Source organism: Cupressus sempervirens, chromosome 5 (assembly GCF_028749045.1).
Source record: "Cupressus sempervirens isolate cs-2001-9-10 chromosome 5, ASM2874904v1, whole genome shotgun sequence".
NCBI classification, from domain to species: domain Eukaryota; kingdom Viridiplantae; phylum Streptophyta; class Pinopsida; order Cupressales; family Cupressaceae; genus Cupressus; species Cupressus sempervirens.
Window position 1 is genome coordinate 373,726,261 of NC_143122.1, and position 27,806 is coordinate 373,754,066.

At 37.4% G+C, this 27,806-nt stretch overlaps 1 protein-coding gene across 4 annotated transcripts in view; it reads left to right on the top strand.

Moving 5' to 3' along the window:
- The first annotated feature begins 2,042 nt into the window (after positions 1 to 2,042).
- LOC149556303 (uncharacterized) overlaps positions 2,043 to 27,806 on the top strand; it is a 70,822-nt gene continuing 45,058 nt past the window's right edge. For 3 of the 4 annotated variants that reach the window (XR_016364659.1, XM_089830521.1, XM_089830523.1), the window contains exons 1-5: positions 2,043 to 2,285; positions 2,574 to 5,949; positions 6,058 to 6,186; positions 6,305 to 6,496; positions 6,591 to 6,643. Coding sequence is in view for 3 of the 4 variants with exons in the window: in XM_089830521.1 (XP_089686647.1) it covers positions 3,007 to 5,949; positions 6,058 to 6,186; positions 6,305 to 6,496; positions 6,591 to 6,643 (3,317 nt within the window). In the remaining variant the exon portion in view is untranslated. The remainder of the gene's footprint in view (positions 2,286 to 2,573; positions 5,950 to 6,057; positions 6,187 to 6,304; positions 6,497 to 6,590; positions 6,644 to 27,806) is intronic. The other variant, XM_089830522.1, reaches the window with a different exon arrangement.

Here is a 27,806-nt window from a genome sequence, read left to right on the forward strand (position 1 = left end):
CAGAGAGTTAGTAGGAGTATAAGAGGTAAATATTACCATGAGTATATGGTAAAGTGGAAGAGTAAACTAGTTGAAGATACTACGTGGATTTTTCAATCAGAGTTGGATTCAACTCAGATTGTGACTCCTTCATAATTCAAGAGAATCATATTTTTTCAACCCTGGTTGTATGATGCAGGACCATCTTGGGTTGCTTTGTCATCCTGCTTATCTTTGTTGTAGTGGCCAAGTTATAGTGTTGGCCGAGTTTTTAATCATGCCAAGTTTAAGTGAGTGATGAGCTCTAGTATTTGTGAGTGCTATATTGGCTGAGCCTGTTCAATGGTCATTTTTCCTGATGCTCGGTCATGTTTAAGTCTTTCTTTGGCCAAGTTTATCTGTGTGTTGGTTCTTTGTGAGTTGACTTGTTCATTTGTGATTTTGTGCTTCTACTGTAAGGTTTGTGCATTACGATGCGTGTATACAGTCATGTGGTCAACCTTCTCTAATGTGAAGATCTAGAATATTTTGTAAGCCATTTTGGCAAGTATAAATAAAGGTATTTGGGCTCAGGTTAGGAGGGGGAAGAAAGGGGCAAGTTCCAAAGGAGATACAAATGATCATAAAGGATCAAGTTAAGAATCATAATTTGTAGTGAGATCGTGGATATCAATTTGTATCTTATAAATCATTTTTGTTGGCCCCAACTCGAAAGGCCTCACAGTCAAGCATGTTTGTAGATAACTTGATGAATATATAAAACCCTGTTGTTTTGTGTGTGTGTGTGTGTGTGTGTGTGTGTGTGTGTGTGGTGTTGTTCTCTATGTTTGCTTCTATTGTGTTTACTTAGCAAGGTGGTTTGATAGTTAGGGGTGCCTTTGGCCCTAATTACTCGACCTCCCTTGCGTCAAATTCATTTTTGGCTTTGGGGGCATTGTCCCTCAACTCAGCGCGCCTAGGCCTGTTGACCCTAGGACCCCGTCTAGGGCACTACCCTAGGAACCCACAATGTGTGTTGCCCCTTGACCCCTAGAGCTTAGGGACGCAAACCCCAAACCCCCATTGTAAAAATTGGGAGGAAACTATGTTGAATGAAGTGGGAAAAAATTAACCTCCAAGTCTAATTAGGCTCCACATCACAACACCTTGGTCATAGACTTTAGACCAAATTAATGATAACGATTAAGATAAGATACACCATTTATACATATAGATAGCCAATACGATGCTCACAAAATTTTGATTCATTTATTGCATCATTTGAAGTACATAATGAATGTCTTAATATACTATGACATATTAATATGTTGCATGACACATTCTAGATAATATCAATAATTAGTATAGCGACATTGAAATATGCATTTTAGGGATAATTTCCATGCTTTATGAAGTTGACTTTTGTCAATATTACATCTCATAAATATGATAAAAAATGATAATTTTATGATATTGAAGACATAAATAAACATAAAAAATATAAATGAAAGTAAAATCTAGATAAATGAAAATCAAAAGATAAATCAATTTCAAAACAACAAATATATGTCTTATTTGCAAATTATAAAATAGAAACACTCCATACAACTTAATGATAAATAATGAGTATGGATACACTAATTTCACCTAAATAGAAACTAATTTCACCTAAATAGAAACTGTATTTTCTTAAGAAGGTTTTTAAAAATCTACATTTAGTTTTAGCTAATAGTTCAGTAATAGATTGAAACACTTTTGACTAAGAGCAAATGACTAAAAAGTATTAAATAGACAAAAAGTTTACATTATCCATCTTACCACCAAATTTGTGCCTCTACACACTCCAAAATATTGATGCATTAGAAACCGATCACTAACTATTCAAATTTTCAGATAGACCCCCCAAAAATGTTAAAAGCCCCTACTAATTTCACAAAATGTTTCCGAGTCTTTTCCTTCATTGTACATCAAGCACCTCAATAATGGAGCCTTGTCATTTCTTACCGTCAATCCAACTCAGCTGGCAGCAAGCCATGTCATAAAAACTGTGCTGAAATAAAAAGGCACGTGACCCTCTCTGTCTTGTTTTGATTGCATATTCTCCTTTGCAATATATATACTTCAATTGTTAGCGGGTCCAAATTAGCGCATGGCGATACCTCTATAACAGGGGGGAAATAGGAAAGGAAAAAGAGAATTTTATTCATTTAAATTTGTTTCTTTCACAAAACCCTTCAAAAACATTCATTATTTTTTGTGAGTAGATCGATCTCGATGCAGATTCGATTCGGGGTGGGAGCTTTGTAAATGTTCATTTTCATTTCGAGGTATGCAGCAGAGTTTTTCCTGCCTTTCGATTCTATGTCTACTTTTTGAGTTAATGAATTCTTTCGAGAATTTTACTGTTTGATTTAATTTTGCTGCCTGTTCTGGATTAGTGAACTATGTGTAGATTCAGAGCAGTAGAAATGTTTTATGTAGTAGACCCAGTGTAGATTATGTTTGTAACCGGTTTTTATTTGGTAATTCGATTATGCGCATTACCGATTTCTGTATTTAGTTAATGGGAAAAAACGGATAGAGGTTTCAGCAATGTTCATTGTATTCTGCTTCAGCTGGTGTATCTTAATTAGGGTTTTGAAGAAAGGAGATACGGCAAAGGCTGTTTCAGTCACGCTTTCAAAAAATAGGTGACGCAGGCGTGCTATTGTAATTAGGGTTTCGAACAAATGGAGGAGTAGGTGTTATATACGGGGCAAATTGTGCTGAAGATTGAGGTGGACTCCTGGAGGCTGGAATTGTTGCTGAACTGCGTGCCTTTGCATTTCGGAGGGTTGTAATTAGAATCGACTACCTGATCGGTTAGGCATTTGTGCTGAGACGGCCAAATCTTATGCAAGATTTCGCCAGTACTTGCGGATGTAAATTTGGTCTAAGGGATTATCTCAGGATTTTGGGTGTTTGTAATCAAGGTGAACGGGGTCGCATGGACTGAGAGGCTGTGTTGACATCACGTGTGGACGTTTGAAGTGGATATGCAGTTTGGGAATGGGGCACAAGAAGCGGAATTCCGGTAACCGTAACCGGGCAGCAACGCCCACTTATGTTGCCTCTCAGGTCCGAGTCCCAGAGGGGCTCGAGCCAACTGGCCTGGTTGATACGGTCTCTAATTCCGATGGATTGGCAGAAGGAGCGGGGACGTTGTTCAGGGATCATAATGGTGTAGACACAGATGTAATTGAGCCAAACGAAAATAAACTGGATGCAGAAGTGGGTGGTGGGGCAGTACAGCGCTCCACTCTAGCACCAGAGATGATGATGACAACAATGGCAAAACCAAGTCAAGGGATTAGAAATGGAGTAATTGGTGCAGGCACAAGAGCTGGTAATGCAACAATTGAACACGGAGGAGAAGCCTTGGAAGGAAATGGTGTGGGAGTAGGGGCAAATGGGGATATTTCTTCCGTTAAAGCAGATTATGAGAAGGCCCTCCTGGCATTTAGGAGGGGAAACCACAACAAAGCTCTAAGGCTTATGAAAGAATCGTGTGCAAGGCATGACAACTCTCCGCTCTCACTTCGTCTACAGGGTAATATCTGCATGAAAATAGCAGCTCTTATTGAAGACCCTAGTTTGAAGCAACGTCACATGAGAACTGCTATTGAATCTGCAAAGAAGGCTGTTTTGATTTCTCCCCACTCTATTGAACTTGCCCACTACTATGCACAGCTACTCTATGAAGCATCTAATGACAGCAAGGACTATGAGGAAGTGGTTAAAGAGTGTGAGAGAGCACTTTCTATAGAAAACCCTGTAGACCCAGCAAAGGATAGTCTTCAAGATGAAAGTCAGCAAAAACAAGTGACACCACAGGCAAGGATCAGTCAGGTACAGCAGGAACTCAGGACACTTGTTCAGAAATCTAATATTGCTTCAATTTCCAGTTGGGTAAAGAATTTGGGAAATGGATCTGGGGAGGAGAAGTTCCGTATAATACCAATGCGGAGAGTTGATGATCCTATGGAGATGCGGATGCTACAGAATAAGAGGCCTCATGAGATCAAGAAGAACATTAAAACTCCTGAAGAACGACGAAAGGAAATAGAAGTTAGGGTTGCAGCAGCAAGGTTATTGCAACAAAGAAATGAAACATCCATAGAAAGTTCAGATCAGCGATCCAACCAACTTGCCACTGGCAATCAGCGGGCAGAACGAAGGAAAACAACAAATTCTCGAAAGCTCTCTCATGCAGTTTATATTGAAGAGAAAATGGAGCAGGTGAAGCCATTTTGGCATTCAATGGAAAACCAGAAAAGACAGGAAATGCTGGAAATTCCGGTAGAGGACCTCAAATCTCATTGGATATCATCCAGAGACAACACAACCACAGAGTTACTATCTGAGGCCCTATCATTTGCTCATGACAACAAAACATGGAGATTTTGGCTTTGTTGCAAGTGCAATGACAAGTTTGTTGACAATGAAGTTTTTATGCAGCATGTTGTTCGTGAGCATGTTGAAAGTCTTTCTCTTAAGTTGCAAGCAGTACTTCCCCAGGAAATTGACAGCAACTGGGCCGATCAGCTCATGAATGGAGATTGCAGGCCTATTGATGGTCCTGCTGCGATAAAGTTGCTTTTAAGATCCTCATGTGAAGTTAAGGTCAAAGATAATATGGCTGAACACCTACAATCTGTTGGTGGTGGCTCTGAGCATTCTGGCAATGCAAGTGATACTAGCGGTTCTTTTCAAGAAGCTTGCTTGGATAACAGTGTTGACTGCATATCCAAAACTTCCAATCCTATTGAGGCAGTGAGGGAAGAAGATTTTAAAGTACTGGAGGTCTCTCAGTCAGAGCAACTCAACAATGTTGAGTTTGTGAGAGAGGAAATACATTCTAATATAGATGCTGAGGGTCTCAAAGAAGGGATTAATCTTCAATCATTAGCAGAAATTTGGCCTTTGGTAGATGATATTGAACGGGATAAGCTTTTGGAGAAAATCTATAGTCTATTTCGTGCTCTAATTACTCATAAATGCCTTGCTGCCTCTCATCTCTCTAAAGTTATTCAATATGCAGTTGATGAGCTTCAAATTCTCATGCCTGAATCATCTATGCATTATGAAATCAAGCAGTCACCTGTTTACATTCGATTCCTGCAGGCTCATCAACTTCAAAATGTAGTCAAATATTTACGTGACCTGGCACACTCCTGTGGATTAGAAAGATATTCAGACAAAATAAGTACACAAAATATTAGTGAAGGTTCTCAAGAAACTGATGTTCAAGACAGGCTTATTCTAAATGATGATTTCACTAGACTTGTTTTGGATGAACGTTTATTGACATTAAGTAATGGAGGCAATTTAGAGAAAAATAGCAGCATTGTAATTTCTCAGCTTATGGGATTCAGTATTGATGAATGGCAAGACAAAATCCCATTGGTAGATTTGCAGCTGGCTTGGATTTTTGGGAGTTGTTCTTATGAGCTTCAACCCCTGGGATGGATGCAACTGAGGGAGGAGAAAACACGGCAAGGCATGGAAGTTCTTCGAACACTAGACAATGAGTTTGATCTTTTGCAAAGTCTTTGCAAGAGGAAATGTGAACATTTGAGTTATGAGGAGGCTCTGATTGCTGCAGAAAGTCTCTGTCATGAAGAACATAAGAAGAGGGAAGAGACAGGAAAGATTGCTTCTCAAAGCTATGAAGCTGTACTGAAAAAGCGACAGTCAGAGCTTGCTGAAGGGCATAATGATTCTTTCTCATCTCATTATAAGATTGAGCTTGATGTAATTAAAAACATTCTCAGTGAAGCTCAAAGTCTACCTCGATTTGGATATGAGGATGGCTTCAGTCCGGTCTCATCATGTTTGAGTGAGTTAGATGATGGTGAAGATGACGGGTGGAGAATGCAGGAGCGTTTGCGACAGACAGATTCCTGTATTCAAGTGGCCATCCAGAGGCAGAAAGATCATTTGTCTACTGAGGTTTGTATTTGCATTTTTGTTTATGCTAATCTGATTGACAAATTCAAATTTGTATGGTAAGACATGCATGTTATGCTCATTGATGGATATAATTTTTTTTTTTTGCAGATTAGCAAACTTGATGCTAAAATAATGAGGAATGTTTTCGACATGCAACAATTGGAACTTAAGTTGGGTCACTTGTCATCTCTTGATTACCGTATAGTTGTTTTACCTCTCATCAAGTCGTATTTAAAGGTTTGAATATAATCGGTGTCAGTTACCTCATTTTTCAAATTCATCAGCTGACATTCTTTATAATGTGGTGACGTAGCATAATATTATAATGTGCTTTTGCTTCATTGTCTTATTGCAGTCCCACCTAGAAGATGCAGCAGAGAAAGATGCAACAGAAAAGTCTGATGCTGTACGAGAAGCATTTTTGGCAGAGCTAGCACGTGATGCTAAAAGAAATAATGACAAGGGGCTTGATCAGTTAAAGCATCTCCAGGAAAAGTCCAAGGACAAGAAAAAGAACAAGGATCATAGGAGAACCAAAGATTTAAAGGTCGAAGAACTTGATTAACAAAGGCAAACATTTTTTGCAATCTCACATTTGTCATTTTTAACTGAAATGTGAGAGGCATATGTCTTGTTTATAGGTAACCAGTAATGGTGGTCAGCAAATCACTCTCGAGGAAAGTACATGTGAATGGTGAGCTATCAATTGATTTCAATTTGATTTTATGTTGTACTATTTCTAGTACTTGTTTTAAATTTTCATGTACATTTACCATTTGCACATACTCAACTAAGATTGTGTGTGTCATAAACCAGTTTTATATACATCTCTCAGGGCACATGTTCCACAGTAACTTGAACAGAAAATTTTAGATTTTTAAGATTTTTGAAGTGGATTAGAGGATTTAAAAAAAAACCTATTCTTGTTTCAAACTTTTGTGTTTTAAGCCTGACTTTTGTGATTCTATTTCCCTGCTGGTGATTGCATTTTTGAGTTTTTTTTGGTGATTTTGATGAGTTTGAAAGTACTTGCTTTCATGTTTTTATATTCTTTAATCAGTTTTTTAGGGAAATATAGTTGCAAAAATTGAAAATTATACATGCTTAATGGTAAAATACCATTTTCCACTCTTACCTACCATTACAGGTCTATATTGTTCTGTGGGTTAGAATGACTGGGTTGAAGGTGTTCCCATTGGTAAAACTTTTTGGGACTCAGATCCTGACAGTCTTAATGCCTTGTGTGTGACAAATAGCTCCTTTGGATGGAGTTTCATAGAATGATTGCATACTTCTGATGTCTTTGTCAATCTCTTTCTTGTAAGTTGTTAAGGTCTATCACAGTTCCATCTCCGTTTGCTTGTGGATAAATGTATTTTTCTTTGTTCCTTTGAGTTTCTGGTACAGGTACGTTTTAGGAGACGGGGACATGTTTCTGGTACGGGTTCAGTTTAGGGCCAATTTTGAGGGGATGATAGGGGGATGGCTATTAAAAAAATAGGGGAATTTTAATATATATAGAGAAATTTTAAATATGCATTTCACAACATTGATAGAGCATTTATCATAGACATTTCAGAAGCTTAATACACAACATTATACTTGAATTGAAATTTCACATGTGATTTGGCATGCAAAATAACAAAATTCAAATGCTTTCATTGTCAGTGTATGACATACATATAGCAAAAGTGCCTGAAGACTCCAAATTTCAACCATGAAATAACATAAAATATTAAAACATAAATACTATAAGTAAACTACTAAACAGTAAAACATAGAAGTCCACAATAATATATAATTGTCCATAATCAGTAGATGGTAGGTGTAAGAGTCTAAATCAAATAGATTTGATGCCCTAATCTCCACTTTCAACTGTTGTTCACTCGTTGACCAGCTGTTCCTTCTCTTGCTGCTCTTCTCGTTTGTGAATGTGAAAATGAATTTGTTTTTCTTCTTTCTGGTTATTTTATGAATAGATTAGGTTTTGGTATTGTTAAATGTAGTTTGGGTGTCCTTGTGGGCTACCCAACTTTTATTTGAAATTAAAAAGTGCCTTATTTTTTTGACATTGTCAGTTCAAAAGTGGCTTGGGCCATTGGGGATGGCTAGAGGTCTCCGGGATGGGTAGGAGACTTTGAGCTGTCCCCTAATCGTGTTGGGGGCTTCTAGGTGTAGCCCTGTACTGTGCTGCTCTCAAAGTGGCATTTTGGGGATGGTACTCGATTTGCCATTTTGAAATGCATTGTGGATGGCAATAATCCGTCCCCATGTCCCCATACAGTAAGAGGGGCAGGAGCAGATCAAAAAGTCCAGGAGATGCATCCCCATGAAACACAGGTGTTTTTGTGATAGCATTCCCTTTCTATTATGTGACCAACGATGAGGGTGAGTTTGGCTAGTTAATGTTCTAGAAGTTGATCATGATTTTTAGTTCTAGTAATATATCCTGAAGTTTGTAAGCATTGAGTATTTTTGTTGAAAGTTTTCCTGAGGAACAGATCACGAGTTCTACTTATAAATTGAGATACCGGGAAGGAGAATCTTTGTCAGGTTTATCATCAACTACTAGTATGAACTACTAATCATACTGCAAGAGGATGCCCAGAACATTGAAGCACCCTTACGCTTCTGTGTGGATGAGGAAAGAGCACCAGTAGTTAGGAAATTCATTCTTTTTGGGCTTTTTAGCTTATAATTGCTTTCTCAATTGATCAAGCTTTTAGTGCATGGAAGACGATTGTTTTCAATGTAGATCATGGAGGACAGGGGTACACCTATAGTGCATATTCAACACTAAAGTAAACAGAGTTTCTAAGCAGCAGTGCATATTTAACTAACAAGAACAATGTAAGTCAATATATTTGTTCTTGTATTGTCAAGAAGACCTTTTCTGTCTGCAATCATCCTGTTTATAAATCATATACTTTCAGCAGAGAGCCATGGGAGGTTGTATTGCTGCATTATGCAGTTGAATGCTTTGAGTGCTGATGGTCTGATAACTAGAACATTGAATACTGAACTTGGTACATAATCAATTACTTAGAAAATATAATATTGGTTTATGCAAGATAATAATATATTATATAGTTGTTTAAGGTAAACTGTAATACCTGTGCATGCACAAAAAGGCATACTGCTTTTGTAAAATAAGGAAGATATTAATTTTTCTAATTAAATGATTTTTTTTTTTGACTTTTATTGGGTCTATTTTAGTCAATTCAACCATCCACCCCTAAAATAGACCACTGAAAAGGACAAAAGGTAAAACGTATTTCATTTGGAATAGAACGCTAATATATATGGTGGTGTATTTTGTTATGTTGTTTTAGTATAAGCATATTAAAATTAAAAAAAGATATTTTTGTATAGATAATCCCAAAACAAATTCAAACACTCCCCAAAAATTTTTTGAACAAAGTTTGAAGCGAATCTGAACTGGCAACTTAGAAGAAAAATGTTTGCTTGTGAACTGTTGAGATTCTGGCAGCAGTTTGCATCCATATATTGCCCTCCCATAAGATTAAAATGTATAAATGATGTGCTATATATGCTCATGGTTGCTAGGTTTGGCTAACACTTGAACCTTTTGGGCAGAAAAAAACCATGGTCGTTATTTCCTAATGTTAAATAACATCTAATAAATCCATTGCTCCGCATGGATATTTTCTACTGAAAAAAGCCTTGCTCTGATACCATGTTAAATTCTTGAGGAGCAGTGAGATAAATATGTTGCCATCTATGTCCCTCCAGTTTGAGATGCTGCAGGAGTTTCTTTTGTGTTCGTTATGTTTCACACTTGCCTTCGTTTGTGTGTTGTGAGCATGCCCCCATTTTACAAAGTAATTGGTAAATATTTGCTTGTTATTAATAGAGATCGAGAGGTCTATATATACAAAAGAATAAAACAATGTTTCTCTTGGAAACAATCATAAAAAATAGAAACATTCTATTCTAGCTAAAAGAAAGCTAAAAAAGCTAACAGATAAGTACAGCTAACTAAATATTAGAAACATTCTAATATTTATAATAGACTACTAATAGATTACCATTAACTAATAATAGATGTTTACCTATTATCACAATACCCTCCTTTAATGGTTAATCTATCCTCAATACCAAGCTGTCCTCTGAAATTGACAAACTTATCAAGAGCAAGAGGCTTGGTGAGAATGTCTGTAGTTTGATCTGTGATAGGAACATACTGCAAATCTATTGTGTCCCGTCCTCAACCAGTTGTCGTATGTAGTGACAATGAACATCCACATGCTTGGTTGGTTCATGGAAGACTGGATTTCAGGCTAACTTGATAACGCCTTCGTTATCAACAAATAGAGTAGTCAGTCTTGCTGGTGACATTTTGATATCCCCAAGCATCCGATGAAGCCAAACAACTTCACATCCTGCCTTAATAGTCCCTCTGTATTTGGCCTCTGTAGAGGAGAGAGAAACTGCATACTGCTTCTTACTGGTCCATGTGATGGCACCAGATCCCAAATTGAACACATATCTGGAAGTTGACTTTTTATCGTCAACAAATCCTACCCAATCTGAATTTGGGAACCCACTGAGTCTAGGATTAGAACTTTGAGAGTAAAGAAGTCCGTATTTTGAAGTGCCCTTCACATAACGAAGCACATGCTTTGCGGCCATCTAATGATCAGCCTTAGGAGATGTCATAAAGCGTGAGATGTAGCTGATTGCGAAGTTGATGTCAAGCCTAGTAGCAGAGAGGTAGATGAGGCTGCCTACTAGTTGCTTGTATGTAGTATCATCAACATGAGGAGAATCATACTTGGCTGATAACTTGAGGCCTTTCTCCATGGGTGTAGCTGCAGGCATGCAATCCTGCATATAAAATTTGTCTAACAGAGCCCTGACATATTTAGACTGAGAGATGAATATACCAGAAGATTGTTGCCAAACCTTAACACTTAGGCAATAATGCATGAGCCCAAGGTCAGTCATATCAAAAGATTGACATAAATTCTGTTTGATTCCTTGAATCAAAGATGCTGAACTACCAGTGTTGATCAAATCATCCGCATAAATAACCAGAAGGATGATGTTATTGTTAGTAGTCTTGATGTACAAATTTGAGTCTGAAGAACTCCTCCTGAAGCCTTGATCACTGAGGTACTTATCAATTTTTATGTTCTATGCCCAAGGGGCCTACTTCAAGCCATAGAGAGCTTTCACCAATCTGAGAGCTTATTACTAGCAACCTTGAAACCAAGAGGCTGTGTCATGTAGACCTCTTCATGGAGATCACCATTCATGAAAGCGCTCTTGACGTCCATCTGATGGACCTTCCAGCCAAACTATGCTGCCATGGCAAGGACTAATTTGATGGTGCTCATCTTTGCAGCAGGAGCAAAGGTCTCCTCATAATCAATACCTTGATGTTGAGAAAAGCCCTTCGCAAGTATACAAGCTTTGTACTTCTCCAAAGTACCATCATATTTGTATTTGATTTTGTAAACCCATTTGCATCCAATGGGTTCTTCCCTGGTGGAAGATCAGAAAGGACCCAGTGTTATTCTTCAGCAGGCTCTGGCGTTCAGATGTCATGGCCTGTTCCCACTCTGGAATTCCTTTAGCCTCAAAGTATGTGTGAACCTACACATTATGAATCTTGGCTATGAGAGCTAAGTTAATAGACTTTATAGGTTTGCTCTTTTTTCAACCAGTTCTCCCATTAATGAGCTCATCATCACGAAGATCAGCAAGTTTCTTAACCCACCACTTAAGGCGGAGAGGAGAACAACTAACTATAGTATCAGGTTCCTCATCAGAAGAATTTGGATCAAACACATGTGAAGCATCTACAAATCGAGGTGATTCTGCAGGAGAAGCTAGAGGTTTCAGTACAGGGATCGCTAGTATAACTAGAGCTGCAGGAGCTACTGATGCCCTCCTAAATCACGAGTCTTCATAGGCTGGTTTGTTGGATCAGGAACAAGAGAAATAGGCATGAGTGGTCCTCCTTGCTCATCAAAGACTAAATCACGATTGTACATGAGATGAGACGTCTTAGTGTTGATCAAGCGGTAGGCTTTGTGAAGACTACTGTATCCAGCAAGCATGAATTTCTGACTCGTGGCATCCAACTTGGTGTGTGATGCATCAGGGATTCAAACAAAAGCAAGGGAGCCAAAAACCTTAAGTGATTGATTTTGGGCTTGTGACTTGACCAGGTCTCTTCCAAAGTTTTACCTTTGATCGCCACTGTGGGTGACCGGTTCAAAAGATAAATTGCAGTGTTGATTGCTTCTGCCCAAAACTTCTTCTGAACATGTCTGTGTTTGATCATGGATCGAGCCATCTCGGTGATTGTTCTGTTCCATCGTTCAACTATATTGTTCTGTTGTAGTGTGTGGGGTGTGGTTCATTGGAGTTTGATGCCATGAGTATCCAAGAAGCTAGAGAATTCATTAGAACAAAATTCCCCCCCCCCCCCTCTCTGATCTTAGAGTAATAATAGATTATTTAGACTCATAGTTACACCGCCCCTTGGGAGACGGGGGGACAAGTTCTTTAGATGGGGGGACAGAGGGGCCTTGATTTGGGGATAGCGGCGGGGGACGGGGGGGTGGCGGCGGAGGGAGCAGTGGTGTATATATTATACATATGGTACTTAAAATGCTAGTTATGAAAAAATGTACTACAATTATACAATATAAGATACAAAGATGTAAAAAACTTAAACATTGAACATTGCATTGAAGTTTTCAATTGGAACATCATGATTCATGATCAAATGACAAACAAACAATGAACATTGAACATTGAACATCAACAAATAATAAATATTAGTCAATATATCAGTCTTTAGATCAATAGTATGAGTATCTAGATTCTACTATCTAATAGTAATCAATGATCATGTGAGTCATGACATAAAGATGATTACAATAAGTATCATGTGCCATGAATCATGATATCAAAATAAGTATATAATTCAAACAAAAACTACAAGTCTCCAAGAGTCCAAATCAAAATGCCAAATCAATGATCAATGATCATCCCTTGGAGGCTAGAAGTTGAAACTCATCGCCACTGGAACTACCAGTTTCTCCAAGATCAAGAGCCGAAAAGGGAACACCAACTAGACTTGTGGTTGGATCTAAAGCATCCTCCTCCTCATCAATTTGCGATGGGTCCTCAGGCTCTACATCCCATCATGATGCTGGGCTCTCCTTGTACACACTTGTCTTGCGGTCATCAATACGCAACACACTATGTACAACCATTAGCTTCTTCGCTCTTTGAGAGGTAAGTCTATTCTTCTTAAGAGAGTGGATGAAGCTATATGTAGACCAATTCTTCTTAGAAGCTGAGAAACTAGAAACCTGAGATGAAAAATAATTGGTCAATGTGAGACTCGGGAATTAGAAGGTGAACAATGATCATTGAACAATGAAAAGTTAAAAGTTGAGGAACTAAGTACTTGGGATAGAAAACGAATAGCAAGTGTGGTGGTTGTAGAGTTCGTTCCATAAGCTAACCACCACAAAATGGGATCCTCTTGTGCCATAGTCTTGATATCCACCTTTGCCGCTTGATTGTAACTTCTAAGAGTAGCAAATTTAGCCCACTTAGTGTGAGCCTTAGTTGCTGTCTCAAGGTCATACATCCTATCAATGCACTTGAAGAATCCTTCCTTCACCTGAAAAAATTAAAGAAGTACAAATTATTAGTAAGTAGAAGATTCAAGATGCTAGTAATATAAATGATTTTAATTTATAAAATGATAAGAATCTAAGTCTTAAAACAAAGTCTTGAAGTGTTATATAATATAAATCACCTCATCATTGTGAAGTGGTGTAACTCTACCAGGCCTAGTCATGTACCACCTCCGATTCAATGCATATACAACCATGTGTAAGTGTGTGTTAAGTTTGTCCCATCTATGCTGAATAAAATGCCGAATGTGATCATTGTAGAAGGCTAATGTGGGGTCCTTCTCTCGCATAACTGCCCTTATCTGCCCAAGCATAGAATCAATGCACTCGTACACCTCTCCAAGTGTAGGCGCATCCCCATCTCCATACCTGATCACCTCGAAGGCTGGCCTAATAATAGAGACAATGTATTTTGCATCGCTCCAAAAATACATCACTCTTAACTATATCTTTCACCCTCATCCCTTGCTCTGACTTGGAACCATCTCACCTATTCCATTCATTTATCATAACATTTAGTTGCAGTAGCTCCTGCAACTCAAGCTTTCTGTCCAAGAGAATGAAATAGGATGCATATGATGTCTCAACTGGCTTTAGGAACTCCTTTCTGGCAAAGCTCCTAAATAGTGCATGTGAGGTGTGGTGGTTGCAGATATACATTTGCACATCTCTACTATCACTCACCACTCTTTTTATCCAGCTAATCTTCCGCATGTCCTTTAGAGCATCGTTCATAGCATGCACACAACAAAGAGTCCACCAAATATGCCTATATGTGGCCTGTATAAGCCTCCCTACAACTTTGCACACATGAGTTGCATCTGTGACTATTGGACCACATTTTGTGGCCCAATCTTCTCAATGGCTTCCTGAAGAATCTGAAACTGAAAATCAACATCTTTTCGATGCCCTGAACAATCAACCGCCCTAAGAAAGAATGGGCCCTCTGTACATATGACTATGACATTGATGAGTGGACAATGTCTAATGTCTGTCCACCCATCCATGATAATGCTGCACCCCGATTCCTCCCAAAGAGGCCTCATGGTCTCGATGGACTCACTAATCTTGGCATACTCATCATCCAAGATTTTAGTTCTCAATTTGTGCTCACCTGGTGGCACATATGATGGTAATCTTGCCTTCGCTACTTTATGAAATGCCTCCTTAAAATAAGGAGACCGGGCAATATGAAGTGGAACGCCATTGGCAAATAACATTCTCCCAATGCATGCATCTAACTTCTCTCTCATCTAGGCTGCAAACAATTATGCTAGAGGGTGGTTGTCACTAGATTGTGCCTTGCGTTTCCCCTTTTTCGTCTAGGCTGCTGCTACACCTATAGAGCTATAAGTAGAGGAAGGTGCGGAGGCAGCCCCTAGCAATGTAGTAGATGAAGCTCTATGCTATGGTCTAGAAGAAGACATGCGTCGGTGTTGTTGCCCATGCACCTACTGTATAGTCTGAATTTGTTGCCTACCAGCCAAGGTAGTAGGCACTGGAAGGGTCAAGTCCTCTGGAACTCCCCAAAGCTTGTTGAATTCAATTCTAAACTTCAAGTTTTTGGATTCAGTCAAAAACTTACATGCTAAGACACCTTTACCTGTCCAAAAGAGGAAGTCTGCATTCACTCGAGTGATGCTACCATACCATACATCACCACAAATATTGCATCTCCACTTTCTTGTGCCACCTATTCCTGATCCACTTGTTCTTGGTAAATTGTTTTAAAGGAGATTTTAGTTCAAACTTACCTCTGGCCCACTTTGCCAAAGATGGGGAGGGGCAATCAATAGATGGAGTATGGAAGTGGAACTAGGTTGGGCCCCTTGCTGATTTGGCCTAGCCCCAATGTCACTCTCATGCCACTCTCTGAATGAAGTTCCATCTCATCATAACTATGAGTATCAATGTGGGAGCTTATTTTGACACTGCATTTCACAAAATGAAAAAAAATTAATAAAGTTCACAATTTGAATTTACAAACTTTCAGCCTATGCCCTTCTTTAAATCTTCTAAAATTTAAAACTGAATAACAAAAATTTGCAAAATGAAACATCAAGAATCTTAATCTATTAGTTAATATTTATAAATGATTCAATGAATGAATGATAATCATAACTATAACAAAATGAATCAACACACATTTAGAACTAAAAACATTGAGCAATAATTTATAAACATGCATTTGAAAATTAAAAAAAAAGTTGAAAACCCTACCTTTTGCTTGAAAAACTCTTTCGACAAGATGGTAAACCCTCCTTCTCCTCTTCTTTTTGCTCCTAGGCTCTCTTTTTTCACTTGCAAACACTTTCTTCACTCTTGCACAAACCCTTATCTCAGCTCTTCACTCTTCTTCTTCTTGCTGTTGCAAACAATGAGAAATGCAAATGTGAATAAAAATGAAGAATAAATGGCTTTTCAACAAAGGAGGAAGGAATGGGCCTCACAACCCAATATCATAAAAGTAGAAACATTAAAACATTATAAAAATGCCTTAAACTTTTTAACTTTTAATGTCCCTCTTTTGCTTGCCGGTGGCGGCAGTGGCGCCGCTTGAAACGCTGAGATGCCGTCCTCCCGTCCCGGGGACATCCTCGTCTTCGACATAACCCAGTTTTTTTGGGGGGGGGGGGACGCATCCCCGTGTATTTTCTTAAAGAGAAATCAGATGCATGTCTTGTATTTCAAAAGTTTAAACCTTTAGTTGAAAAATAGTCTGATTTCTTTTTAAGAAAATACACCCACATTTTTCTATTGAAATCATCAACGACCAATAGAAAATACTTGGACCCAAGAATAGGAGTGGCCATAGGGCCGCAAATATCGACATGAACAAGTTGAAGTACCTAAGAAGCGCACCATGAATCACCACTTGTAAAAGATGTGCAATGTTGCTTCCCAGCGTGGCATGCATCACAAACTTCAAGCTACTGAGTTTGAATCTCTGGAAATCCAAGGACAAGCTCATCCCGAGCAAGCTGAGAGAGATAATGCACATTTAAGTGCTCATATCATTGATGCCAAAGTGCGCTAACAAAAGACCGTCGAGTAGTGATAGCTAAGTTCCGAGACTCACCAGAATTAGTATGTCGAAAAAGACCATGATCCTCAAGACCCACTGCAACAGTGGATTGAGGTGCCTAATCAGTGATGGTACACTAATGTGAATTGAAGGTGACATCCAAGTGTGGAGAATGCCGCAACAACTAATTGATTGAGAGTAGATCTAGTTCCATCCTTGGAACATAGTACACATCAAAGAAAATGAGATTCCTCTCAGCAGACTAAATTTGAATGTTGTTTTTGTCGACAACGTTGTACTCTTCTCCACCACAAAAAATAACATAATTTGAATAAGGTTGGTAGTTAGTAAACTAGTCTTTGCGGTGAGTGAAATGACGAGAGGCACCTGAATCAATGTACTAAGCAGACGACTTCACATGATCTACAGGTCTTTTAGCCACGAAGATGTAAAAGGCAAATTTTGTTTGTTTAGTGTGCTCTGCACTGTTCGCTTTGGGTTGTGAACCTAATTGCTTAGATTGGGCAGCTAAGCATTTCCGACATTCAATCTTCATGTGACCAAACTTGTGGTAATAGTTGCATTGAATGTTCTTCTTCTGGGAGCCGTTTGAAGTTGGAGCAGAAGACTTCTGTTGAGATGATTGTCGAAACTTGCCTTTATCCTTCTGAAAGGATTTAACAGCAAAGGCTTGCTCTGTGGAGGTGGAGTTGGAATTGCTACTGAACTGTTGTTTCCACCGATCTTGCTGAAGTAGAAGTGTGTAGAGATCAATGAACTTCAGATCAACACCAGAAGACGTGATGTTGAGAGTCTCGATAAAATGCTTGTAGGACTTTGGTAAACTCTGAAGAGTGATAACTGCAATGTCCTCTTCTCCCATCTTGCAATCGATAACAAGCAACTAATCATGGATTTCTTGAATCCTATTCAAGTGAGCTTGGAGCGAGGTTCGCTCATACATGATAATAGAAAGCAAAGTGTTTCTCAAGAAGAAAGCTCTGCTTTTTTCAGAAGTCTCATGAAGACCTTTGAGATGTGCCCATATCTCGATAGTTGTCTTGCCGGAAGGAATCTGAGAGACCTAATCATTAGCTACGGATAATTTGAGAAGCATCACCACCTCTCGATTATTCAAATCTCATGAATCTTGATCAATACTTGGAGCAGTCGGACGCTTCGTAACACCCAGAACAATTTGATCGGTATTCCAATGTTAAAAAATTGCTATGGTCCACTGCTTCCAAGTACCATAATTTCGACCATTGAAATTTGAGTTGTTCTTGAGCATAATGTTTGTCAGAGATGCCATGACATGTTTTTCAACAAAAAATGTGAATATCTGTGAAGGCACATTCTTCGAAGCAAGAAAAATGGAAGACCTAGAAATTTGAAGGATGACCTAGAAGAGAGCTCGAAAAACCTAGAAAGAAAGTGTTGTCAGTTTTTGGATTTGTTGGCTCAAAAATTGAGGCACCCAGAAAAATCTGACAACAACCTAGTTGAGCTCTTGAAAAATCTATGAAGAATTTGGAATCAATTTTTTTTGCGAGCTTAGAAATTAGGGTTTCAAAGAAAACCCTAGTCCACAACCATTGAAGGTCAAATTCGCAAAAAATGGAGTTCACAAGAAAAGAACGACTGATTTTTCCAAAAAAAAATGGAGCTTCCTTGCAGAGACATCGTTGTAGGTGAGTATTTTTCCAAAAACTTGACAGATTTTGTAGTGTATATGAGTGCGAATGAGGCAAAAAAATGGAGTTTGCAAGAAAAGAACGACTGATTTTTCCAAAAAAATGGAGCTTCCTTGCAGAGACATCGCTGTAGGTGAGTATTTTTCCAAAAACTTGACAGATTTTGCAGTGTATAGGAGTGCGAATGAGGCAAAAATGATGACAAAAAATGTCACAAAAGAACTCCTAGCAGCCACAATTTGCTGTGAAACTATACTCCTAGGACCAATGGTGTTGGATGGAGGTTTTTGCAGACAGAAGCAGAGCGGAAGATCGCATGAAAAAAATGACCAAACGTGACAGAGCAAACACGATTTGCAGAAAAAGAGACACCAATAAAAAAAGGGTATTTTTATTGATAAATGTAGCGATTTGTGAATGTGTGTGATTTACCCCAAAGAAATCGTGATAGACAAGAAAGAAACCCTAGCCGAGCAGTATATCAAGTGCGATTTGGGGTAGAAAAAGAGTTGCGTTTTTCCAATTTAGAAATTTCAATTTTTAGATGGAAAAAAACTTATGCGAACCAATGCTCTTCGAAGCAAAAAATCATGAAAAATAATTACAAACATAAGAATATGATAATTTCGGCAAAGAAATTATGACTTTCAAAAAATTTAACGCATTGGCTCTTATACCATATTACAAAGTAATTGGTAAATATTTGCTTGTTATTAACAGAGACCGAGAGGTCTATATATACAAAAGAATAAAATGATGTTTCCGTAGGAAACGATCGTAAATAATAGAAACATTCTATTCTAGCTGAAAGAAAGCTAAAAAAGCTATAACGGATAACTACAACTAACTAAATCTTAGAAACATTCTAATATTTATTACAGATTACAAATAGATTACCATCAACTAATAATAGACGTTTATCTATTATTGTAATACCTCACATGTTTCATGCTTGGTGTTGGGTTCCATCTCTTCTTAATTCTGGGTGTTTTTGACTTTGTTTTGTATCATGGCTTCAAGAGTCTTTACCGTTTGCATAATTATCGGCAGTTTTCTTTTTCCATCAATTACTATTCGCAATGATATCTTCTTGCCAATGTCGATTCATTATGATAAATCGTTTTGGTCTCTCAGTTCCTCTTGCATTATAGAACATTTATTATAACCTTCCTATGTCTTTTCAGGGATGGTGAAGCTAGGTATATTTTGAATGTTATCATTCGATGATATTTCTATTATTTTGAGAATTCACTTGTGCAGAGATAACTACAACTTGTGTATGATTCATTATCATGCTTTGTATAATTAGTTTTCTCTCTATTAGAGATACTTGGAGATTTTGGTTAAGTCTAAGTGATTGATTGTTGAGTATCAACAATCTGAAGATTGTAACTTGTGCATTTGTTTGAGAACTCAATAAAGACCCAAGATTTTGTGGGCTGGATTGTTTCCCTTAGAGAGGAGGGTTTTCCTTGGATAAATTCATAGTATTTTTTGTGTTTTCTAAGTTTTTGATTTCAGTTGTTGCATTATTTATTTCTGGTTTTGAAAATTGACAATGTATCGAAGCAGGTCTAGGGAAACGATCCAGAACCAGAAGTATTAAATTTCACTTGTGTCATTAGCTATACTTTTAGTTTGATTGTTTCGGTTAATGATCACCTGATTACCATTATCAAAAATGGGTCCAGCCAAAGAAATGTTTCAGACTCTCAAGGACTTTTATGAATTCAACAACACCAATAGAGCTCTAGCTCTAAGATGTCAACTTTTGCGTATCAAAATGACTAGAGATAAATCAATTGTTTCATATTTAATGAAGATTACAGAGTTAAAAGGACCAACTTAGTGTAATTGGAGAAACTTTTGCAGATAAGGATTTAGTTATGCTTGTGATGAATGGACTTCCCCACTCTTGGGGTTCCATTATCCAAGGTGTCAACAAGAGAGATGAGCTTTCTAAATTTGACAAATTGAGAGTTGATTGCATTCAAGAAGAATGCAGATTATAAGCTAGACATAATGGATTTAGAAATCATCATGAAGACGTCATGTACTTCAGCCCACACCTCAAAAAGAAAAGGAAAGAAAAGTAATTTCTCTAAGATTTAGTGCTTTAGATGTGACAAATTTGGTCACTTTGCTTGGGATTTAACGTCTAGACCAAAGCCTCAAGCAGCTGCTGCAAATGTAGAAAATTCTTCTCCTCAAAGAGGGTCAAATGAAAATCCAAAGGATTTTTATTTATTTCTGCAGTATGTAGTAATGTTCTTACAAACAACGATACATGGCTGATTAATAGTGGAGCATCTCGTCATATTATGGGTTACTAAGAGCACTTCTTCAACCTGAAAGAAAAATATTCTCATCTTCAAGTTGTTACTGGTGATGATGCATGTTATTCTGTGAAGGGTGCAGGTTCTACTTTCTTTCAGCTTGATTCCAGAATTCCTCTACACTCGAGTGATGTCCTCTATATTCTTGGCATCAAGAGGAATCTGATTTCCATATTGGCATTAGAAGACAAAGGTTATCATGTTGCTTTTGCTGATGGAAAAGTATTTGCATGGAAGAACTCCGACATTCGATCTGCTCGTGAGATTGTAGTTCATCATGACAATCTTTTCAAGCTTTCAGCTCGTCCTATTCAAGCTTTAACTCATGATACTTTCAGTTTAGGTGAACTTTGACACAAAAGAATTGGACATGAAAATTTCAAAGTTTTATCTTCTATGGAGAAGGTTGTGGTTGCTCTTCAGAAGCTCAACCAAAATCATGGTGGTGTCTGCAAAGGATGCACTTGGTAAAAACATTAAATGTACTTTTCATATTAGTGAAAGTAGAGCAAAAGAAATCCTAGAGTTAATTCATTGTGATTTATGTGGTCCTATATCTATTGCTTCTCTTAGCGGTTTTTGGTATTATGTTACCTTTATGGATGACTTTTCTCGTAAGTGTTGGATTTATTTCCTTAAGTCTAAAGAATCTGATGAATTGCTGTCCTGATATAAAGAATTCAAAGCACTTGTTGAAATCTCATCTAACAAGAAGATTAAGATTTTAAAGTCTAATAATGGAGGAGAATATGTTTTTGGTATCTTTCATAACTTTTGTGTTGAAGTTGGGATTAAGAGGGAGTTCTGTGTACCTTATAATCCTTAACAAAATGGTGTAGTTGAAAGAAAGAATAGGACAATCGTTGAGGCAGTGAAGGCTTTGATCATGGTTGTGATTCATGATCAAAGCCTTCAAACCTTTTAATGGGTTGAGGCTTGCAGGACAGCAATTCACATTCAGATTTGTAATCCTCATCAATTTCTAGACCAAATGACTCCAGAAGAAGCTTTTACAGGTGTCAAACTAGATATTAGTTATTGCAAATTTTTTGGATGCCTTGTTACATACATGTTCCAAGAGAGAGAATGTCAAAGTTAGACCCATAGGAAAGAGAGGCATCCTTGTTGTTTCCATTGAATCTGCAAAAGCATATAGAATCTAACAATCTAGGTCAAAAGCAAATTGGAATAAGTAGGGATGTTTCTTTTGGTGAAGATGTAGCTTGTAAGAAATCCAAAGTATCTAACATGGAATCTGATAGAGAAGACTTTAAGCATCCTCAAGATATGGATATGGCTGATCCGGATCTATCTTCAAAGACTGAGAGGGAGATTACAAATCTTGATGATTCTGCTGATCTAGTTGATTCTATTGATGCTTTAGCATGTCCCAATAGTACTTCAGCCAATAAGAAAAGGCCATTGTGGGCCAGGAACACTATGGAAGAGGTTTAAAAGTATGCAGCCCCTTGTGGTACCTCCAGAGAGTGTAAAATGCCTCATAAGTTTGTTGGTTATGTAACTTCGACGAGTCACATTATAGCATTTGAGCCGTCTACTGTTGAAGAAGCTTCAAATCAGCATGTGTGGAAGGATGCCAGGATGAGGAGTATCAATCCATCATAAATGATGATGTGTGGGACATTGTTCTATGAACCAAAGGTAAATCAATTGTTTCTTCTAAGTGTTTGTTTAAAATTAAACATGCAGCTGATGGAATTTATAAAAACCATAAGGCCAGATTTGTAGGTAGAGTTTTTTTGACAAGAAGCCATAGACCATGAATATACTTTTGCACCAGTAGCTCGTTACACTTTTATAGGAACCATCATAGCTATTGCAGTAGTAAAGGGTTGGAAACTTCATCAAACAGACGTGAAAACAACCTTCTTAAATGGGGTAATTGAAGAGGAAGTATACATCGAGCAGCTAGAGGGCTCTATGATTCATGATAGGGAGTCTCATGTGCAAGCTGAAAAAGGCGTTTTATGGGCTTAAGCAAACTCCCCATGCTTGGTATGAGAGAATTGAGCAGTATCTTTTGAGTTTTGGCTTCCAAAAGAACGATGTTGATCCACATTAAATGATGTCAAAGTGCTGATTTTTGTGCTTTTTGTTGATGATTTGTTTTTCATTGGTGATGATGATCTCATTGTCAAATGTAAGGGGTTAGCTTCAGAATTTGAAATGAAAGATCTTGGTTTGTTGCATTATTTCCTTAGGCTTGAGGTATGGCAAAGACCAAATGAAATCACTTTGAGTCAAGGTAAATATGCAATTGATATTTTGAAAAGATTTCACATTTTAGAGTGTAAATCTCTGACGACTCCTATAGAAGCAAATCTGAAAAAGTTACATGATGATGTAGCTAGTTCAAATTTAGTTGATCCTACTTTGTACAGGTAGTTAATTGGCTCTTTGATGTATTTGGTAAACACAAGGCCTAACATATGCTATGGTATTGTGGGATACGGCTTGAAATATTCTCGTGTGTAGAGCTGAACTTTTCAGGGGTTCTTTGGTTCAGATTGGGCAGGGTGTGTGTGTGCCTGACAGGAAGAGTACCTCAATATGTTATTTCAGCCTAGGTTTAGCCATGATTTCTTGGTGTAGCAAGAAACAATCTTCTGTTACTCAGAGTATAGCTGAAGTAGAACATGTTGCAGCTTGTGTGGTTGCAAGAGGAGCTGTGTGGCTTCGAAAATTGCTTGCAGGTTTGTTTGAGCAGTCTTTGGAATCTACAGTGATTATGTGTGATAACCAAAGTTGTGTGAAGCTTTTGATTAATCTAGTGTTTAATGATAGAACCAAACATGTGCAAATTAAATTATTTTTTGAGGAATGTGGTTTAAAGGAAAGCAATTGAGCTCAAGTACATTTCTACAAAGGAGTAGGCTGTGGACATTCTCACCAAGCCACTTCTAATTTTGATGTGGTTATGCTTGGTATAGTGGAGAATGATGCTCTTGCTGATAAAGTCTTAGCTTCATTGATCCCTTGCATATGTTAATGAGTTCTTTTTTATGGGAGAAGTTTGAGGTGATATCCCTTGTTAATAATTTTTTCTATGTGAGAGAAGTTTGAGGTGAAATCCCCTTTGCCACCCTCTACGAGTAGCTATGGTGGAAGTCATATTTGTGACTCCATGACTTTATTTTTCTGATTTTTTATTCTTCTCTACGAGTAGTTATGGTGAATATTGTTATGTCGAGATAATATTTTTATTTAGAAATCTATGATGAGATTTTTGTTGACTTTGTTTTTGGATGAACCTTCTTGCACTTGTCATGAGATGACAAACTAAAAATCTCTTCGTTGCTAAGAGGGAGTGTTAAATGTTTTAGTAGCAACGATATAGATCTGTTGCCATCTATGTCACTCCAGTTCAAGCTGCTGCAGGAGTTCCTTTTGTGTTCGTTACCTTTCACACTTGCCTTTGTTCTTGTACTGTGAACGTGTCATCATATGTTTCATGCTTGCTGTTGGGTTCTATGTCTTCTTAATTTTGGGTGTTTTTGTCTAGTTGGACTTCACAAGCATTATGTTTTGGCTCCATCTTTGCTAGGTCTTCATGCTCTCCATGTGATTACATAGCTAGTATCCTCTTTTTGCTTGTGTTGTAATTTCTTGCTACTGTTTTGTAACATAGCTTTTAGAGTCTTTATTTCTTGTTAAGGTCAATTCATTATGATGAATCTTTTTGGTCCTTCTCAGTTCGTCTTGCATTATGAAACATTTATTATAACCTTCAGGTGTCTTTTCAAGGACGGTGAAGTTAGGCATATTCTAAATATTGTCATTTTATGATATTTTATATTATTCTGAGAATTCAGTTGTGCACAGATAATCACAACTTGTGTATGATCCATTATTGTGCTATGTGATTGCATAATCAGTTTTCTCTCCATTAGAGATTCCTGTATATTTTGTTAAGGCCAAGTGATTGATTGTTGAGTAACAACAATCATAAGATTGTAATCGGTGCAATTGTTTGAGAACTCTATAAAGACTCAAGATTTGGTGGGATGAGTTGTTTCCCTGGGAGAGGAGGTTTTTTCCCAGGATAAATCCTTAGTATTTTTTGTGTTTTCTGAGTTTTTTGATTTTAGTTGTTGCATTATTTATTTATGGTTCTGAAATTTAACAATTTAGAATAGAACTCTAATATTTATGGTATTGTAATTTGCTGTGTTGCTTTAGTATAAGCATAGTGGTGTGTGTGTATTGAAAAAAAATATGTTTTTGTACAGACGATCTCAAAACAAATTCAAACACCCCCAATTTTTTTTGAATGAATTTTGAACTCAAATCCATACCCAAATCTGAACTGGCAACTCAGGAAAAATTTCTTTGCCTGTGAATTTTTGAGATTCTGGTACCAGTTTGCATCCATATATTGCCCTACCATAAGATTAAAATTTATAAATGATGTGTTATATATGCCCAGGTTGCTAGGGTTGGCTAACACTTGAACCTTTTGGGTAGATACGAAAAAATTAAAAACCTTGGTGGTTATTTCCTAATGGTAATTAAGATCTAATAAATCCACTGTTCCATGTGGATATGTTCTCCCAAAAAAAGCTCCAAGACACCCACTCTTCAATGGCGCTACTATTTGGCTTTCATGGGGCATTCACAGAGATGTTATATTGCAGATTTTGCCTTGGAGGTTTCAATTCACCACAATTCGTATATCAATGTCAACTCCCTACCCCTGCTCTACTGCCTTATCCTTGTGGTCTTGTCTCTGCCCCCAGATGTAGGCCCTTTGTACCACATTTCTGAAATGTGTTCCTGTCCCTCTTTGTACCATAATTACACCTTCATATCAGTCTTCCATTCCTTATAAAAACTAACAAGGGAATCTCCACAAGTGATGTTACTCACTTTTGTTGGAAAATTTGTTGTATTCAATTCGTTCAATATTTCTCTCCTGCTCCTAATGTTTGCTAATTTAGGTAAAAGTGAATCTTCCAAAAATCATCATTATAGTATATAAGGACAAGATGGAAGATACATCTAAGTCAGTAATGCATATGTACACTTATTAAACTTATTCAGTAGAATACTTTTTTTTTTCACTTTTACATCAAAAGCTATGTTACCCAAAGTTTCCGGGACGAGAGGATGGGGAAATGGGTTTTCAAGACAAATTTTTCTTCCTTGGAGCAGGAGCAGGGGACGACAGGGGATGGCAATTGGAACAGCCATATAAAATATAGGGAAAATTTTAAATATCTAGGAAGATTTTAAATATTCATGCAAAAACATGAATAAAGCATGCTTATATAAATTAATAATTATATGACCTTAACATAGAATGCTTGTGTTAAATAATTTAACTTTAGAGTTCACATAAGAGTGTAAATCAAACACATTATCAAAACTGAAACAATAATTTTATGGGACGGTCAAGGGAAAGGTTTCCAAAAGTTTCCTAGTTTTTGGGACATCTCGAAAATTGGGATGGGTCAAATTTTGCCGGAAACGCGGCCTTGGGTCACATGGATCAAAAGTGAAATGCTAAATAGAACAAAATGAATCACACTAAATTTTTGTGGAAGTTCCTATTAAGAGCTAAAAACTCAACATTTTCTCTTAGCAAGGAAGATTTCCCCATCAATTTATTAGCTTAATGGTGATATCTTGCTTCTTGGAAAATGAAAGGCTTAATAACGCTGGGCATGAATGCTTTGTAGTTTGGAAACTTATTTGGAGGTCCGCTCTCCTTTAATTTTTTTAAGGTGCCTCAACATTCTCTTGAGCATCCATCAATGGTGAAATGATCCAGTGAGGACTTATGAGAGAGCTAGAAGGCATTGAAGTCTCTCTTGCCTCCCATGAAAATTGCTGTCTTAAGCTAGAAGCTACTAGAGTCTTTGGAGACCTAGGCCTAGCCTTCAAATTTTTTTGCTCCTCATCCTCCGTTAGTATATCATGAGTCTCTTGATATAATGTCTTCCTAAAACTTCACATCTTTATTAAATGCTACTTTCCTTTGCTTTGGAATAAAGACCTTGCAGGCCTTTCAAGTCTAATTATAACCCAAAGATAAACCCTTCTCGCTTGAAGTTTCCAAATGAAAGGGCTCACCTTTGGCTTCATATGATTAGATGGCTTTATTGGTGTCTTGTACATGAAGAACTTGTGAGGACACTTGTTTTGGATGCATAATGCTGCGAGACATGCTTTTGGCAGAAAAAACTTGGGCAAGTCCAGGTCGTAAAATATCATAGTTACACCAATGTCAGGGATGGGGAAAGAGGAGATGGGTTTCTGGGATGTGTGGCAAAGGGCCTCAATTTGGGGACTTAAAATTGCTAGTTATGGAAAGATGTATAAGATTGTTACGAAGTAAAATAGCAAAATTGCAAATGCCAAATCTTAAATAGTAAATAGTTGAAAATTGTACACTGAACATTGATGTTTCAAATATTGAATTATTAATAAGAAATTAGAATACTCAATAACATTTTAAATTGTTGTGTCGACAAATGGAAGGTTTCTATTAAATAAATAAAAACATAAAGTTGTTTACAATGATTAGCATTGAACCAAAAAAGAAATAAAAAATGTTTTTTTAAGACTATGCCTAAAAGTGTTCATTCATGGGGGCTGCCTAGATGTTTGCGTGATGCTTAATGTCCCCTTTGACGTCCCTACATCTTGGTGGTGAGTAGTCTAGGATGGGGAAAAAGGAGATGGATTTCAGGGATGTGTGGCAAAGGGCCTGAATTTGGGGACTTAAAATTGCTAGTTATGGAAAGATGTATAAGATTGTTACGAAGTAAAATAACAAAATTACAAATGCCAAATCTTAAATAGTAAATACTTGAAAATTGTACATTGAACATTGATGTTTCAAATAATGAATTATTAATAAGAAATTAGAATACTCAATAAAATTTTAAATTGTTGTGTTGACAAATGGAAGATTTCTATTAAATAAAAAATATAATAAAGTTGTTTACAATGATTAGCATTGAACCAAAAAAGAAATAAAAAAATGATTTTTTTAAGACAAATGCCTAAACGTGTTCATTGATGGGGGTTGCCTAGATGTTTGGACGATGCTTAATGTCCCCTTTGATGTCCCTACATCTTGGTGGTGAGTAGT